We start from the raw sequence: 14,831 nt of genomic DNA on the forward strand, positions 1-14,831 counted from the left end.
CCCCCCCCCTGCTCTTTGTGCTTTTCCCTGCAGCCCCGACCACCGCCTCCATCCCCATCTCCGGGCCGCCGGGGGCCAACCCCCCCCCCCCCGGGCGGAAAGGGCAGGCAGAGAGGGGACAAAGGGAGACGGGGGGGGCGGGGGGGAAGTGCGCGGCCGGAAAGCCGGCCTGGGTCGGCGGAGAAAAAGGCAGGAGAGCGGGGAGAGAAACGTGGCAAAAGTTGGGGGCTGAAAGGGAAAGGGATGGGGATGGGGCTCGGGGAGCGCTGGGGGCCCCCGCAGCGAAGAGGGGGGAGGGGGGGGGGGGCTCTGGGCACGCCCGGAAATGGGGAGGGGGCTGCAGCAGAGGGGCGAAGGCAAAGCAGCGAGGCTGGGGGAAGCGCAGAGCCGGGGAGCCGCGGGCTGGGATGGTAAGTGATGGGTGAGGGCCTGGGTAAGCGCTGGGCAGGGCTTGGGAAATCTTGGGGCTGCTTCGGAGCCCGGGGGGTGGCCCCGCCGTGCCCCCCCCCCATCCCCAGGGAGCTTGGGGGGGGCACGGGTTGTCCCCGCACCGCCTCGACGCAGCCAGCTCGGGGGAAACTGAGGCACGACCCTCGCCGCGCTCCAGGAGGATGGCGAAGCGCTGCTGAAGGAGTCGTTTTAGGGGTAACATTTTGTTCGGGTGAAGTAAAAACTGCGTGACGCTTAGACTGAGCGGTATTCGGAACAGGGAGAGGCTCCAGTGCCCTGCACCAGCCCTAAAATGGGCCCTGAACACAGGCATGGGGCACCGCTGCGTCCTCCTGGAGGCACCAATCCCCACCACAGCTGGAAGTTTTCTTGGTCTAGAGGTGCTAGTAGTATGCAGAGACTGCTGATCCCCTTTTTCTGTAAGGAATGTGACAGAGGGACTGTTTTCTCCTTCTAGGTGCTTCAGAACAAAGTATTACTACTGCAGACTGTGGGGCAGAGATTTCTCAGCAACAGCACCTTGCTGATGGAATTTGCATATGAAACATGCACGTGTCTATAATCGTGCGTGTGTGTGTGGAAGATGGTATTTCTTGACGGGTAACGGTGGGATCAAGCCTTAACGCGCTTTCTAGCAGATCATTTGAGTGTTCCTGCAGGCACTTTGTCACGGCTCTGCTGGCCCAGGCACCTCGTGAGGATCTGTAGCGCAGGGTGAGGGATGCGAGGGTCAGAGCATCCTCCCACAGCACGTGCTCAAGCAGCGTGTTGCTGATGTTGTTGCTCGTGGCGTAATACCGAGCTTTAGAAAGTCCTTTGAGGGAGGCGAAGGGGAGGATTTTATCCTTGCTGTTCGTGTTTCCAGTCCCGAAGTCTGGAAGTTCCCAGCTCCTCTGCTTGTAGGCTTGCAGTGCCACCAACTGTGCAGCACCAGGCCATGGGAGGAAACTTTTTGTTGCCTGACTTGATCTCCAGCTGCTAACGTGGGGGAGCACCTCCAGCAGCTGCTGAGCTCTGCATGGGCTGCTTGCTGCTTTCTGGGTGGCTTCACTCCCAAGTGCAGTATTTGCTCCATTCCCAGTGCCCAAGAGAGAACTGAAATTCACTTTTCACAGGTATGCCAAGCCAGTAGGGATGGGGTGCCAACCAGACCTTGTTGTCCTAGGACAGCTGGTGGCGTGGGTGACCAAGAGGGCTCAGTGAAACCTCCAGCCCCAGCTAACGTGGCAGCAGAGCAGAGCTGGGGTATCCCAGCTGCTGCCAGGCTGGGGTCGAACGATTTGGGGGTGCAAGACAGAGGGCAGCGCTATGTTGCTCCAAGTTTCCCCTGGCTGCATGTCCAGGATCCCTGCTGAGGATGCTCTGCTGTGGGTGGTGACATGGTGAGGGACACCCAGGTAATGCTCCCAGTTGCCTGCATCTGGTCTTGGCCGTTTTGTTCTGCTCCATCTGAAAAATAGGCTCAAGGGGGACTGGAGAGCCACAGATCTGAAGTAAATGCTCCGTAGGCAAAGGGTGTTGGATTTGGGGGTTCTGCTAGGATCTGCTTTTCCTGTCACTACCTTGGAGGTTTTTAGTTTGTGTCTATGCTCAGTTTTTGCTGTGTGCCATCAGAGTCTCAGTGCCACAATGATTTTCACAGTGGCAAATACAGGACTAATCTGTGGGTATTTTTGCTTGGGCCCTCATTTGAGCCAGTCTCGATTTTACTTCTCCACTTTGGGGATGGGACCCAGCCTGCTCCCCAGAAATATCTGCTCTTGTCTTCTGCTGCTCAGGTGCTTCATTTTGCCCTGGCGGTTATTGTTTCAGCAGCGTGACAGGAGCTGGTCATGCCCTCTTGTTTCATCTGTCTTATCTGGGATGTGAAAATAACTCCTGCTGGGATTAACTCCTGCAAAATGCAAATCAAATGGTTGTACATATCCTGGTCATGAAAGATTACAGTTGAGCTACCTTTAAAGAGCATCTGCCGTAGTTTTACTGTAAGCTTGTGGAAAATCAGCCACTTGCTGAGTTGTGGCCATGTCCACGAGTGTCAGTACAGCCACCAACGCCAGCCTGTGGCACTGAAGGCATAATAAGGGGGGTGGGGGGGAAGCAATAAAGATGGCACTTACAAGTCTAGGAAAAAGAAAATATGGGCAAACTGTAAGGGTTTGGAGAAAACCCTTCCCCACTGCAGACATGTGGGTTAATGGTCTTCATGGCCTGCAAGTGCTTCAAAATCTTTACCCTCGCCGTGGTGCTGCTGGCTCTTGGGTGACTCTCTGAGGTTTTACCAGGTAATGGGATGGTTGTGTGTGCCATGAAACCTTTAACCACAAAACAGTCCCGACTGTGAGCTGGATTTTCTGTGCTGTTTATGTAGGTGTGCAGGGAGGTTTTTGAATCTCCCAGCACTGACGATGCTGCCCTGGAGCACTTTGGTGGAAGGTGCCGTCGCTGCGCAGGTGAGACACGCTTCAGCGGCCATCTTACTGCTTGAGTCTTTGTCTTCCAAAAGGCTTTCCCCAGCTGTTCATAAGGTGGTAAATTATCTTGGTTCACCCTGGGCCCTTGCATCCTTGCTTGTGGCTCCTGTTCTTCCCATCTCCAGCAAATTGAAGGCAACTGGGGATGAGCTGGGGGCTGAGTTGTGCTTTGCTTGGACCCCCTGCAGCTTTTGCCCTCCCATAACCGTCACGTGCTGGGGACATGTTATGAACACCTCATAGCATTATAACCGACATTATAGACATCTTCGTCTCTGTATCTAAATGGGAGTATTGCTCTGGTCTCAAAACATGCTGCCCAGCGAGCTGAAGTTCATTGTTGTCTGCCACAGAAAGGGGGATTGGCATCCCCCGGCACCAAAAATTACCTGCCAGCCTCTGGGCTGCTTGCTCCCGTCTCTTCTTGCCAAGTTTGTTGCGTGTGGAGGTAACGGAGGGACAGGCAGCACCAGACACTGGCTGGACTGGTGAAGGTGCAAGGATGCTGGAAAGCGGCCTTGAGCGCTGGGGGGCTTTTGAACCTGATTCATCCTCCAATTTGGGGGACGTAGCCTCCGAAAATTGTATTAAAAGAGTTGGTTGGTGTCCTCTCCTCCCGTGAGGAGCACACACAGTGCAGCCACGGGCTGTGTGAGATTTGTTTCCTCTTTTCTGCTTTACCTCAGCACGTTATTACTTTGCTGAAGATTTATTATATAGCATTTTTTAAGCTCTGCCTTTATTCACCCTGCAGACTGGTGTTTTCTAGACTTAATGCTTTCTCAAGGTACACGTGGGGTTACAGCACTACACTGGCACTGCAGTTGGTTCACAGAGTAATTTGTTTCAAGGATTATTGATTTACTGGGTATCTCTTGCAGCAGGTGGGGTTTTGTCTGATAGAGGTTAAACCCCTGTCTTCCTTGGAGCAAGATTTCGTCTTCTTCCGTGGAAAATCAAAGCAAAGAGGGGAAAATGGTGGTTCTAATTTCCCACCTGTCCCACCAACACTTTGCAGTGTTGCCCTTCAGAGCCTCAGTTGCCCTTTTGCCAACTGAAAAATACTCATCAAGGCAACTGAAAACCCTCTCAAGGCCCCAGAACATCAGTAATGGGAAAAACAAATGCTTTGGTTTCGCCCGGGATGCGCTGAGGTTGTTAGTGCTGTGCCTCTTTTCTGTAGCACCGCATGACTTCATGGCCCAATTTTTCCCTAATTAAGAGTGTGTTTGGGAGTAAATGATACTCTAGAAATCATGCAGCTTAGAAATGCAGAATGTGGGTTGTCACAGCAAGGGATCGTGTGCACTGTTTGATCAATTGAGTAGTAACTCAGAGGATGTAAAAGGATGTAAAAGAATGTTTCCTCTTGTTTTGTCACCTTCTAAAATTTTTCCAACGGAAGATACACTTAGAGAAAAATTAAAACCTTGATCGACAGCTTGCTTAAAATACGATGGCTGCTTTTTCTTTTACTTCTCTGCTTAAACCACAGGTTTCTCCATTTTTCATCATGACAAACGGAGCTTTCTTCATTACTGTCAGCATTCAGTGCTGTAAGCTAAATCCTCTTTCATCTTTATCTCTTGGCTTCTGCGATGAGGATGCTGTGATGATGCGCTGGGAGATGCAGCAATTAACTCTACTCCAGGATTTAGCTCTGCCCTCGGTTGAGCGAGAGATGCTGCGGAAAGGTTGCCAGAGATGCAGATACAATCCTACATCCAGGTTTTTGCTGCATCCCTGCTGCTGAGGGAGATATGGATCATACCCAGTATTATTGCCCGTCCCTGTGAAAGGAGGGGATGCTGAGAGATGTCGATTTGCAAGGGAGATGGATCTGGGCACCGGGTTTTCGTGCCACCTCAGTGCCGCACAGCAGGAGCAGGGTGTCAGGACCTCCCCAGTGATGCAGGGGGTGCGGGATTTTTCAGTTCTGGTGCCGATGCTGTGCTCATGGTGAGGTCTCTGTGGCGCAATGGACGAGCGCGCTGGACTTCTAATCCAGAGGTTCCGGGTTCGAGTCCCGGCAGAGATGATCTCCAGGCAGGTGGCTCTTTTATTTTATGCATGTTCCTCCATAGATACCAATCCATCACATTTATAACACCCCAGAAGGCTTGAGAGGGGAGATAATGACTTTTCACGGCACCGTCTCTACTGCTGATGCTCATAATGGTTGTGTATCACAGAATCACAGAATGGTAGGGATTGGAAGGGACCTTGAAAGATCATCTAGTCTGATCCCCCTGCCAGAGCAGGAACACCTAGAACAGGTCACACAGGAACTCGTCCGATCATTGGATGTCAGCAAGCAGAGCCTGGCTCCGTCCTGCTGACATTCCCCCTTTCCATATTTGTAAATAAGGTTACCCCTCGGTCTCCTCTTCTGCAAGCCAAAGGGACCCAGTTCCCTCAGCCTTTCCTTGTAAGGAAGATGCTCCACTCCTTTCATCATCCTCGTGGCTCTGTGCTGGACCCTCTCAAGCAGTTCCCTGTCCTTCTGGAACTGAGGGGCCCAGAACTGGATGCAATAATCCAGATGCGGTCTCACCAGGGCAGAGTAGAGGGGGAGGAGAACCTCTCTCGACCTACTAACCAACCCCGTCCTGATACACCCCAGGATGACATTGGCCACAAGGGCACAGTGCTGGCTCGTGGTCATCCCGCTGTCCACCAGGACCCCAGGTCCCTCTCCCCTTCACTGCTTTCCCAACTTATCCTGATGTCTGGGGTTGTTCTTGCCCAGATGCAGGACTCTGCACTTGCCCTTGTTATATTTCATTAAGTTTCTCCCCGCCCAACTCTCCAACCTGTTGAGGTCCCGCTGAACGGCAACCCAACCTTCTGGCGTGTCAGCCACTCCTCCCAGTTTAGTGTCATCAGCAAACTTGCTGACGGTGCACTCCATTTCCTCATCCAACTCATCAATGAATATATTGAACAGCGCTGGTCCGGTACCGAACCTTGAGGAGCTCCACTAGGTACAGGACTCCAGCTCGACTCCATCCCATTGACCACAACCCTCTGACTTCTTCCTTTCAGCCGGTTCACAGCCCACCTCACTACTCCTCCTGCTTATTCCCAATCCTAGGTGCACTGGTGTACATGCACCCCCCATCATGTGTTTCTTGCACCATGTTCCCCTTCCCTCATTCCTTTTGGTAGTTCCTGAATGCCGCGATGTTCTAACCCCATTTGTTTTCCCCCAAACTGCTCATGGGTCCTATCTTTGATGCCTTATCAAGAAAACCACTGTGCTTTCCAGTAGAAATCAGGTGTTCAGGAAGTGGTTTAGAGCCTTGCGTTGAGATTTCCTTTGACACATAGGGTCATTTGTTTCAAGTGTAGGGCAACAAAAATGTAGGTCCGTATTCTGAGTTCCCACCTCATAGAAATCCTTTGAAAGTGCTCTTGACTTTCATGCTCTTATGCAGAAGATTTGTGCTTACTGGCAACCACCGCCACAGCCCCATGGAAGTTTATCATCCTACGCAGCAAACTGACTTCTTCTTTCGCAGGTGTTCTAAGCTGTGAGTATACAACCTCCCGTGCGACCTCATTGCTCTAAGCAGTGAGAAAGAAAACAGGGAGCTGCATGCGGTTGTAGCTGGGGTTCGTAGTTGACTGGGTTTCAGTGGGAGCTGCTAGAGGACTTTTCCAGGCTACCGCAGCAGTCGTTTGTGGTGGCAAAGTGCTGAAGGTTGAAGGAGGGACCACAGAATGGTAGGGTTAGAAGGGACCTCTACAGATGACCTAGTTCCAGCCCCCAGCCATTGACCCGAAAGCTTCATGTGCTCTTCAGAGAGCAGTTCCCACGGGGCTGTCGGAGATGTCAGATGCTGTCTGTGGGGGTGGCAGGGAAAGGTCCTTCTGACTTTTTTCCTTCCTTCCAAGTTTACAAATTCCTCATAGCAAGTCAGCCGGTGCCAAAAATCAGAATTAGCTTTTCTTTTGTTGTCTGTCCTTTTGCGGGGCTAGCTTGGTCTGCACCTTGCTCTCGCATGTTTTGGGGCAGCTGTGCTGAAATGTGGCTTCCACAAGAAGCTGAGAGGTACATGGGTCCCAAAACTGTCCCATGCCTCTTACAACCCATTCAACACGATCCATCCAGTGTTTCTTTCCCATTGGTGTCTGATCTCCAGCACAGAGAACGGTCCAAAGAAATTGCAAATCTCAGAAGAGCTTGAGAATCCTGCCGCTGGGTTGTGGATGGACTCCAAGACACTGGGGAAGGAGGGAAGCAAAAAAGCCTTATGTGAAGAGGATCCATTGCAACTCATTTTCTCTAGGGGGAAAAGAAAGAAAGAAAGAGGCAAAGAAAGAGGCAAACAAACAAACAGACGAACAAAACCTACAAAGAAAAACAGCAAATGCCGACAGTCACCCAGGAGGATTGGAGTCTCCCCAGGGAGCAGAGGAGGCATCTCAGAGGGGCTGCATGAAGCAAGGGCTGGATGCGGCTGTGGTTTCAAGGGGCAGAGTGAGCCCTGAATCTGCTATTAAATGAGGTGTGGTGGAAAAAAAAAAAAGTGTCATTGAGGACTGGACATTATAGCAACACCAAGGCTTCCGGTTGTTGGGGTTGTTTCTTTGCATAATAGTAATAAAACCAAACACTATTTCCTTCCTTTTTTCTCAGAAAAGCATCTCCACACAGGGGACATCACCGTTGCCCTCTGTGTGGGGAAGTCACCGAGCTCTGGACCCCCAGTCTGGGATGGCAGGGAGCAGAGCCCTGCTCCTCCTGGGTGAGTGCAACCACAGGGGCTGGGGGCTGCTGGCATGGACGTGTGTCCCCAGAAAGCCACAGGGACCCCGTGAGCATCAGCAAGGGTAAAGGTGACTCCATCTCCAGCACAGGTTCTGCTGGGTGCCCCTCACATCCCTTTGGGGCATGTCTGGAGGGGGTTTCACTCTGCCCGGGGAAAGGGAGATGTTCGTTTATCCTGCCAGGTGGAGGAGATTTGGATGGAGCAGTGGTTGCCCCTGTCACAACGTAGGCTTAGGGCTTCCACTTTGGGGTGGTCTGGTTGCTGGGGAAGAGGGAAATGAGGGTCCAGCTGGTGGGCATGAGCGTGGTGAGCCTGGGGCTACCATGCCATGGGGTGATGTGGAGGTGCTGGTGTGTGTCTCGGCGACCTGGCAGGTCTTGCTAAGACTTTTCTTTTAGAACGGCTTATGTCCAAGGGCAGGCTCGCTCCTCTCTGTACCCGGGTACTGCAGAATGCCTGGCAGGTGCTTCCCAGTGGTGCTCATCCCTTCTTCTTTTCCTCCTTGCAGCTCAAGTCCTCGGCCTTGCTGGTGAGTCCCTTTGCTGGCAGGTTTCTGCTGAGAGCCCATGGGGCCCTGGGCAGTTCTTGCTGAACAAGGTGGCAGGGACGTCCCCTCACGCGGCAGCAGGGCACGGCATGGCTCTGCTGTGCCTCCGCATGCTGCCTGTCTTGAGGGGCCCCGAGCAGCACCAGCCACCAGCTCAGCTGCCCCTCTGAAAGACAACACAGCCCCCCAAAATCCCACCAACACCCTAGGAAACCCTAGCCAGCAGCAGGGGCCTGCCTTCTTCCCCCACCCCACCCTCCATGCTCAGGGCTGGGGGCTCCCTGCCGCACACACCGATGCGCTGATCTTTGTTCTGCCCTCATGTCCCCTCCTGCCTGGACCTTCACAGCCACAGAGATGGCTCTGCTAACCATGGACCCCCCCTGGAGCACGATATTCCGAGGAGAGAGTGTCACCCTGCGGTGCCGGGGTGCGCACCCCCATGGGCAGCAGCCCACAACCTGGTACCACAACGACAAGATCCTGGCGCGCACGGACACTGACACGTACAGGATCACGAACGCCAGGCAGAAACAGACGGGCAGATACAAGTGCCAGAGCCCCGGCTCCGTGTCCAGCAACCCCATCACCTTGACCGTCTCCTATGGTGAGTGACATGACCTGGGACATGCCCTGGGATGAGCCCCGCTCTCCCACGCTCCACAGCTTCTCTCTGGACCTGCTCATCCTGCTCTGGGACAAATGCAGCTCCTGCAAGCATAAGGAAGGCAATGCTGTTGGGGTTGGGGCACAGCGAGCTGGGGTTTGGGGACTTTTGGCCTCCCTATCTCTCCACAATGCATCTCTTTTATAGAATCATAGAGTGAGTTGGGATGGCAGGCTCCCCCCAGCCCCGTCCGGCCTGGCCTTGGGCCCCCCCCAGGGATGGGGCACCCCCAGCCTGCGTCAGGGCCTCGCCGCCCTCCTGGGGAAGGATTCCTTCCTGAGAGCTGACCCAAAGCGGCCCTCTTCTGCTCCAGGCCGTGACCCCGATCCCCCCACTGCACCCCCTGCCCAAGAGTCTCTCCCCAGCTTTCTGGTAGCCCCCTTGAGGGACTGGCAGGGCCCCAGAGCTGAGCACAGGGCTCCAGGTGGGGTCTCAGGAGAGCAGAGCAGAGGGCACAATCCCCTCCCTGCCCTGCTGCCCACGCTGCTTTTGGTTCAGCCCAGCACAGGGTTGGCTTTCTGGGCTGCGAGTGCACGTTGCTGGCTTATGTCAAGTGTTTCATCCACCAATACCCCCAAGTCCTCTTCTGCAGGGCTGCTCTCAATGCATTCATCACCTGGTCCATGCTGATGTTTGGGACTACCCCAGTCCAGGTGCAGGACCTTCAGCGACTGCTCTCGGGGTCTCTTGCAGACTGGCTGATCCTCCAGGTCCCGTCTCATGTGGTGTTCGAGGGCGAGCCGCTGTGCATGCAGTGCCGGGGATGGGACCCGGGGAGCATGACTTCAGTGCAGTATTTCAGAGATGGAGCAGACATCACCACCCGCTACGCCTCGGCCAAGCAGCTCTGCATCCCCCGGGCCGAGACCCACCAGAGCGGCAGGTATCGCTGCAGGGGAGAGATGAACTCCTTCTTGTCAGTAATAAAAAGGGAATCTCAAGAGTTACATGTTTTTATCAAAGGTAAGAAATTCCTGTGAGTCTTTGGGCCTTCCATCTTCCCAGGGTCCCATCTGCTGGGAGCTGCAGGACAGAGGGTGAGGGGCTCTGTATGATGGCTGAGCTAGGTCCGTGCTACCAGTGCAGGAATTAACTCAAACCCCGTGCCCACAACCACAGAGACCTGCCCAGTTACATCCAACCCTGGCTCTGGGATGCTCCCTGCACCCGTGTTGTGGTCTTGGTCCTGTGCAGCCTTGTTCTGGTGGGGTGGGATGACTGCCCCTTCCCTCTGGCATCCTGAGCAGTGATGCAGCCCCAGACGTTTCCTCCAAGGAGATGCCCCCCGACAACTCCCAGGGGGGTTGTATATACCTTCCAATTCAAAAAAAAAAAAAGAACAAAAACCCTATTTCCTTTCCCCAGAGCTCTTCTCCTCCCCGGTGCTGAGCGTGGCCAGCTCAGCGGAGACCCTTGAGGGAAGCCCCCTCAACCTGAGCTGTGTCACGCACCTCAGCCCCCACAGCCCCCACACCATCCTCTGGTACCTCTTCTACCGAAACAGCACGGTCCTTCAAGGCCCCGAGACCTCCTCCAAGTACCAGGTGCCGACGGTGGGGCTGGCGGACACGGGCTCCTACTTCTGTGAGGTGCGGGCAGAGAACTCCAGCATATGGAAGCGGAGTGCCCAGGTCCCCGTTGCTGTCCGAAGTGAGTGTTTGGGGTGCTGGTGGGGGTGCAGGCAGGGAAAGGCGGCCCCTGAGAGGGTCCCAGAGACGTGTGGAGTCTGCGTGGTTTGGCCTAAAGTCATGCCGCTTTACAAAACCCCACACTTCTCATGCCTGCAACTACACGCTCACCTGCTGCCGGCACAGAGCCAAGGGATGCCAGGTCCCATCCCCCATGTTGCTGAGGTTTTGGGGTTTTATTTTCAGTGTGTTTCAGTTTCACTTTGGGGTATGACTTCTGTTCTCTCTCACGCTGTGTCTCCATCCTGTCTCATCTCTCCGGACCCTGGGACTTTCTCACCTCGTGGCGTGTTAAGGGCTCAGTCCTGTCATTTCCCTTGGTATCACCTTCTCCCTGGCATGTCTCCCTTTCAATGTGGACGCAGCCTGTCCTGCTTCAGGCCACCCACTGGGTTGGACTATCAGCTGTCCCCCTCCCCACCCTCCCACCCCATATCCTGAAAAACCTCAGTTAGAGGGGCTGGGATTTTGCTGTCCCACTGACTTTGGTTCTTTCAATACCTGCTTCCCTACCAGCGCTTCTTCCTTCTGCTTCCTGCTGCCCAACATTCCCAGTCATTTGCTGTTTGGAAAAAAAAAAGCCCAGTTTCATTGGGAATGTCTATACTGGAAACCAGTATGTTTCCTCTCCCCCCACATCTCGCAGGAGTCCCCATCTCAGGGGTGTCCCTGGACGTGCAGCCCCATGAGGGGCAGGTGATGGAGGGGCAGCGCCTGGTGCTGAGCTGCTCAGTGGCTGCAGGCACGGGGTCTATCTCCTTTTCCTGGCACCGAGAGGGCTCTGCAGAGGTTTTGGGAAAGGGCACCCGTTATGAGATCCTGTCAGCCCAGCAAAACGACGATGGACAGTATTATTGTATGGCCTCCAACGGGGACGTCCCAGCACAGAGCCCGCGGCTGCAGGTCACGGTTGTGGGTGAGTGGCATCGCGTGGGCTGAGATGGGCTGTGCTCACGTGGATGTCTGCACGAGGTGTTGGCACCACAGGGCTGGCATCAAGGGGACATTGCTGGGAGGGGGAGACCCAGGACTGCTCCCCAAAGGGCATCACGAAAGGGGATGGCTACAGAAACAGGGATTTTGAGGGGCCTCCTACAGTAGGTTGGGCACCAGAGCTGATGGAAGAGCATTTGTAGAATATTTTAGGGCCCGTAGCCAAGCACCATCTCCTGTCATGGTCAGAGCTGGTGGTAATGGCTGGAGAAAGCTTCAACCAGAGCAGTTTGGCACCACCTTCACGTGGCTGCATAATAGCCAGGAGCTGGATGTAGGTTCAGGGATGGTCCATCATCCATAACCCATTGCTCTGCTCTAACACCTCTACCTTCATCCTCCCTTGTAGTGCCACAGCTAGGGCCCCCATTGTCTTGGCAAAGCTGGACCTGGTAGTAGCAGCTGGAAAGAGACAGAATCTGAGCTGCAGGGTGCAGGCAGGCACTGCCTCAGTGTCCTTCACATGGCTGCACAAGGGGCAGGAGCAGAGCTGGTCCCAGCTCCACCTGTAAGGCCAGTCCTGTACACTGAGGCCAAGGAGCTGGGCTGCGTAGAACATTAACAGCACTGGTCAGCAACTGGCTCAGCCCCCAGAGAGTCCTCCAGCCATGTGCTGGTCCTCTCTGTATGAAAAGGAAGACGGTCTAATTGACATCTAGCAGTGCTGACGTCACCTAATGGCTTTTCTCCATTCCCGAGTCCTTGCATTGGGCACACAGAACTAGCTGAGCTCCAGATTCAGATATCGCTGTGCACCGCGTCCATATGAGTGTATTTGTGGTGCTGGTGTTGGAGCTGAGGGCTTAGTGCTGGAGCATGGATAACAGAGGCTTCCTGTTTTCGGCTGGGTAATGCTCTGAAGTCCATGAGTTCCAGCATCAGGCCCACGTGGTGTTTCCAGGTTTACCTGAGTGCTCAGGGTGTGTTTGTTTCCCAGGTGTCTCTTCACTCTTCTACTGCCATATCAGAGCGCCACTGCTGCTAGCAGCCTTGGGGTCCCTGCTGTGCGGGCTGGTTGCTGTCCATGTCCTCACTGCAAGGGGCAAAGACCCGAAAGGGGTGAAACAGTGCGTGGGACTCCCCAAGAGACCATCTGCACATGCATCAGATGCACACCAGGAAAGAACGCTTGTGGGGCACCTCAAACCCACTGCTGGCCCCGCAAGGGCACCATGGAAATCAGGCAAATGAGTGTCCCCGTGTCCCTTCCCCGCCCTGCACTGTCCCTCAGCGTATATTGCCAGAGATGCTTCTGGTTTCCTGCATGTGCTGCCCAATAAAGCACTTGAGTGTGAAGATTTATGCTTGCCTGTGTGCCTGTTAGTGGAGCACGCCCTGTGTGATGTGTGCAATTGCTGCTCACACACATCGTATCACCCAGGTAAGTGTTTGCTCAAAGACACGCTCTGTGCTTTTTGTACAGCGGGCAGTGGGGCAGGGGGCGGGGGAGAAGTGAACCCGCTCTGGGAGCCCTCATGCAATTCCACGCAAAACACGACTCCGCGCTTTCTCTATTTCCAAACAACCCTAAACGTAACCAGAACACTGAGCCGAACCCTAAGTAGGACCCTAGACAACACGGTGTGGTGGTTTTACCGTGCTAGGCAGTTGAACACCACCACCGCTCTCTCACTCCCCCTCCTCAGATAAGGAGGGGAAGAAGTAAAGGAAAGAACAACTCACGGGTTGAGATAAGGATGATTTAATTAAAGAGGGAAAATATATATATATATATATATATATATATATATATAATTAAGGAAATATTATTATTAATTAAACAATTCAACTAAAGGGAAAAAAAGGGAAAGAGGAAGAGGAAGGGGGAGAGGGAATAACTAAACAAAACAAGTAAAGGCTATGTGGAAGTGCAGAGGAAAGAAATTCCTCTCTACTTCCCACCAATGAGTGATGCTTGACCACGTCCTTGAAGCAGGGCCTCAACACACGTAGCCGGTGTTCGGGAGGAGGACAGACGTTTTCCCAACGAGAGCCCACCCCTCCCCTCTTCTTCCTTTTTCCACCTTTTATTGCTGCGTGTGACATCATATGGTATGGAATATCCCTCTGGTTGGTTTAGGTCAGCTGCCCTGCTGATGTTTCTTTCTCACTTTTTGCCCACCCCCTGGGAGGGTCAGAGAGAGTCCTGATGCTGTGCCAGCACTGCTCAGCAGCAGACACAACACCGGTGTGATCCCACTGCTGTTCGAGCTACAAGTGCAGAGCGCAGCGCTCTATGGGCTGCTGCAGGGAAAGGTAACATCCCAGCCAGACCCAGTACACACGGACAGCGCCACTTTCTCCCATCAAAAAGTGCTCCCAAAAAAAGTGCCTTTGGGTACACCTGAACTCCCTTGGGGAGCCTTTACACAAGCCCACACACAACACGATGGTTTAGTGGAGGACTGTTAGTGTTAGGTCAGAGGTTGGACTCGGTGATCTTGGAGGGCTCTTCCAACCTAGATGATTCTGTGATTCTGTGGTTAATGGGAGGAGTTGGATTTGATGATCATTGTGGGTCCCTTGCACCTTGCGATACGCTAGGATTCTGTGAGATGTGTTCATCTGATTGGTGTCAATGTGGAGCAATGCTAGGGCCACATGATAAAATGTGATTGTCTTACCCATCCTTGTATAACCACAGGACTGGGGAAATGGAGATGGTTAATGTCCGGATATAGTTCTTGTGTTTGGTGATCAGTGTATGGAGATGGTTCTTATATTCGGTGGTTAACGTCTGGATATAGTTCCTCTGTTCTGCAATGGTCACCGGACAGGAACAGCCTGGAGCAGTGTTGTTGCTAGGCGGAAGACTGGGGGGGGGGGAGAATGCATGGGGTCTGGGGTCGAGAAAATTCCAGAAGATTCCAGAAGAAGAAGGCATGCTCGAAGGAGGATACACCCACAAATGAATATGCATTATTAGAGGGGATATGAGTCCAGAATGGGAACTGTGGGGTGTGCATCTTGGTGGGGCGGAGATTCCCGGCGCACCCAGCACTGTTTGCTTGCTTTTATTCCTCTAATAAATTGCTAACTTTAATTGGAATCCTATTTGAGACTCAATCATTTATGACAATTCTATGATTACAGGACAAAACAAGGCAATTTATCCAAAGGCCTAATGGGAACGCCATTCATCCTCACAGCATATGAGGCTGTGGTGGTTTTACTCGGGTGGGCGGCCGAACTCCACCACAACCGCTCCCTCCTCAAAGAGGAACGGGGAGCAAATAT

At 53.6% G+C, this 14,831-nt stretch overlaps 1 protein-coding gene and 1 non-coding gene across 5 annotated transcripts; both read left to right on the forward strand.

Annotated features, from left to right (window-relative positions):
• Window positions 1-162: 162 nt before the first annotated feature.
• LOC118178304 (Fc receptor-like protein 3) lies at window positions 163-12,896 on the forward strand. 4 transcript variants are annotated; one of them, XM_035346713.1, is made up of 9 exons: window positions 163-410; window positions 2,822-2,903; window positions 7,567-7,675; window positions 8,208-8,228; window positions 8,596-8,853; window positions 9,607-9,876; window positions 10,279-10,563; window positions 11,248-11,517; window positions 12,532-12,896. In XM_035346713.1, the coding sequence occupies exons 1-9, from the start codon at window positions 244-246 to the stop codon at window positions 12,783-12,785; spliced, it is 1,716 nt and encodes a 571-aa protein (XP_035202604.1). In that variant the 5' UTR covers window positions 163-243; the 3' UTR covers window positions 12,786-12,896. The 4 variants fall into 4 exon arrangements, with proteins under 4 accessions (XP_035202604.1, XP_035202607.1, XP_035202605.1 ...); XM_035346716.1 differs by lacking the exon at window positions 7,567-7,675; XM_035346714.1 differs by lacking the exons at window positions 163-410; window positions 2,822-2,903 and adding an exon at window positions 6,492-7,499 and having other exon boundaries at window positions 8,151-8,228.
• On the forward strand, window positions 4,889-4,962 carry TRNAR-UCU. The gene has a single exon. It is a non-coding gene; the product is annotated as a tRNA-Arg (tRNA).
• Window positions 12,897-14,831: the final 1,935 nt, after the last annotated feature.

Source organism: Oxyura jamaicensis, chromosome 25, assembly GCF_011077185.1.
Source record: "Oxyura jamaicensis isolate SHBP4307 breed ruddy duck chromosome 25, BPBGC_Ojam_1.0, whole genome shotgun sequence".
Taxonomy (NCBI): Eukaryota; Metazoa; Chordata; class Aves; order Anseriformes; family Anatidae; genus Oxyura; species Oxyura jamaicensis.

Coding starts and splice junctions, on each gene's coding strand:
- LOC118178304 (XM_035346713.1), top strand. CDS start 244: ATGGGGATGGGGCTCGGGGAGCGCTGGGGGCCCCCGCAGCGAAGAGGG. Junction 8,229..8,595: donor TCAAGTCCTCGGCCTTGCTG/GTGAGTCCCTTT, acceptor GGACCTTCACAG/CCACAGAGATGGCTCTGCTA. Junction 10,564..11,247: donor GGTCCCCGTTGCTGTCCGAA/GTGAGTGTTTGG, acceptor CACATCTCGCAG/GAGTCCCCATCTCAGGGGTG.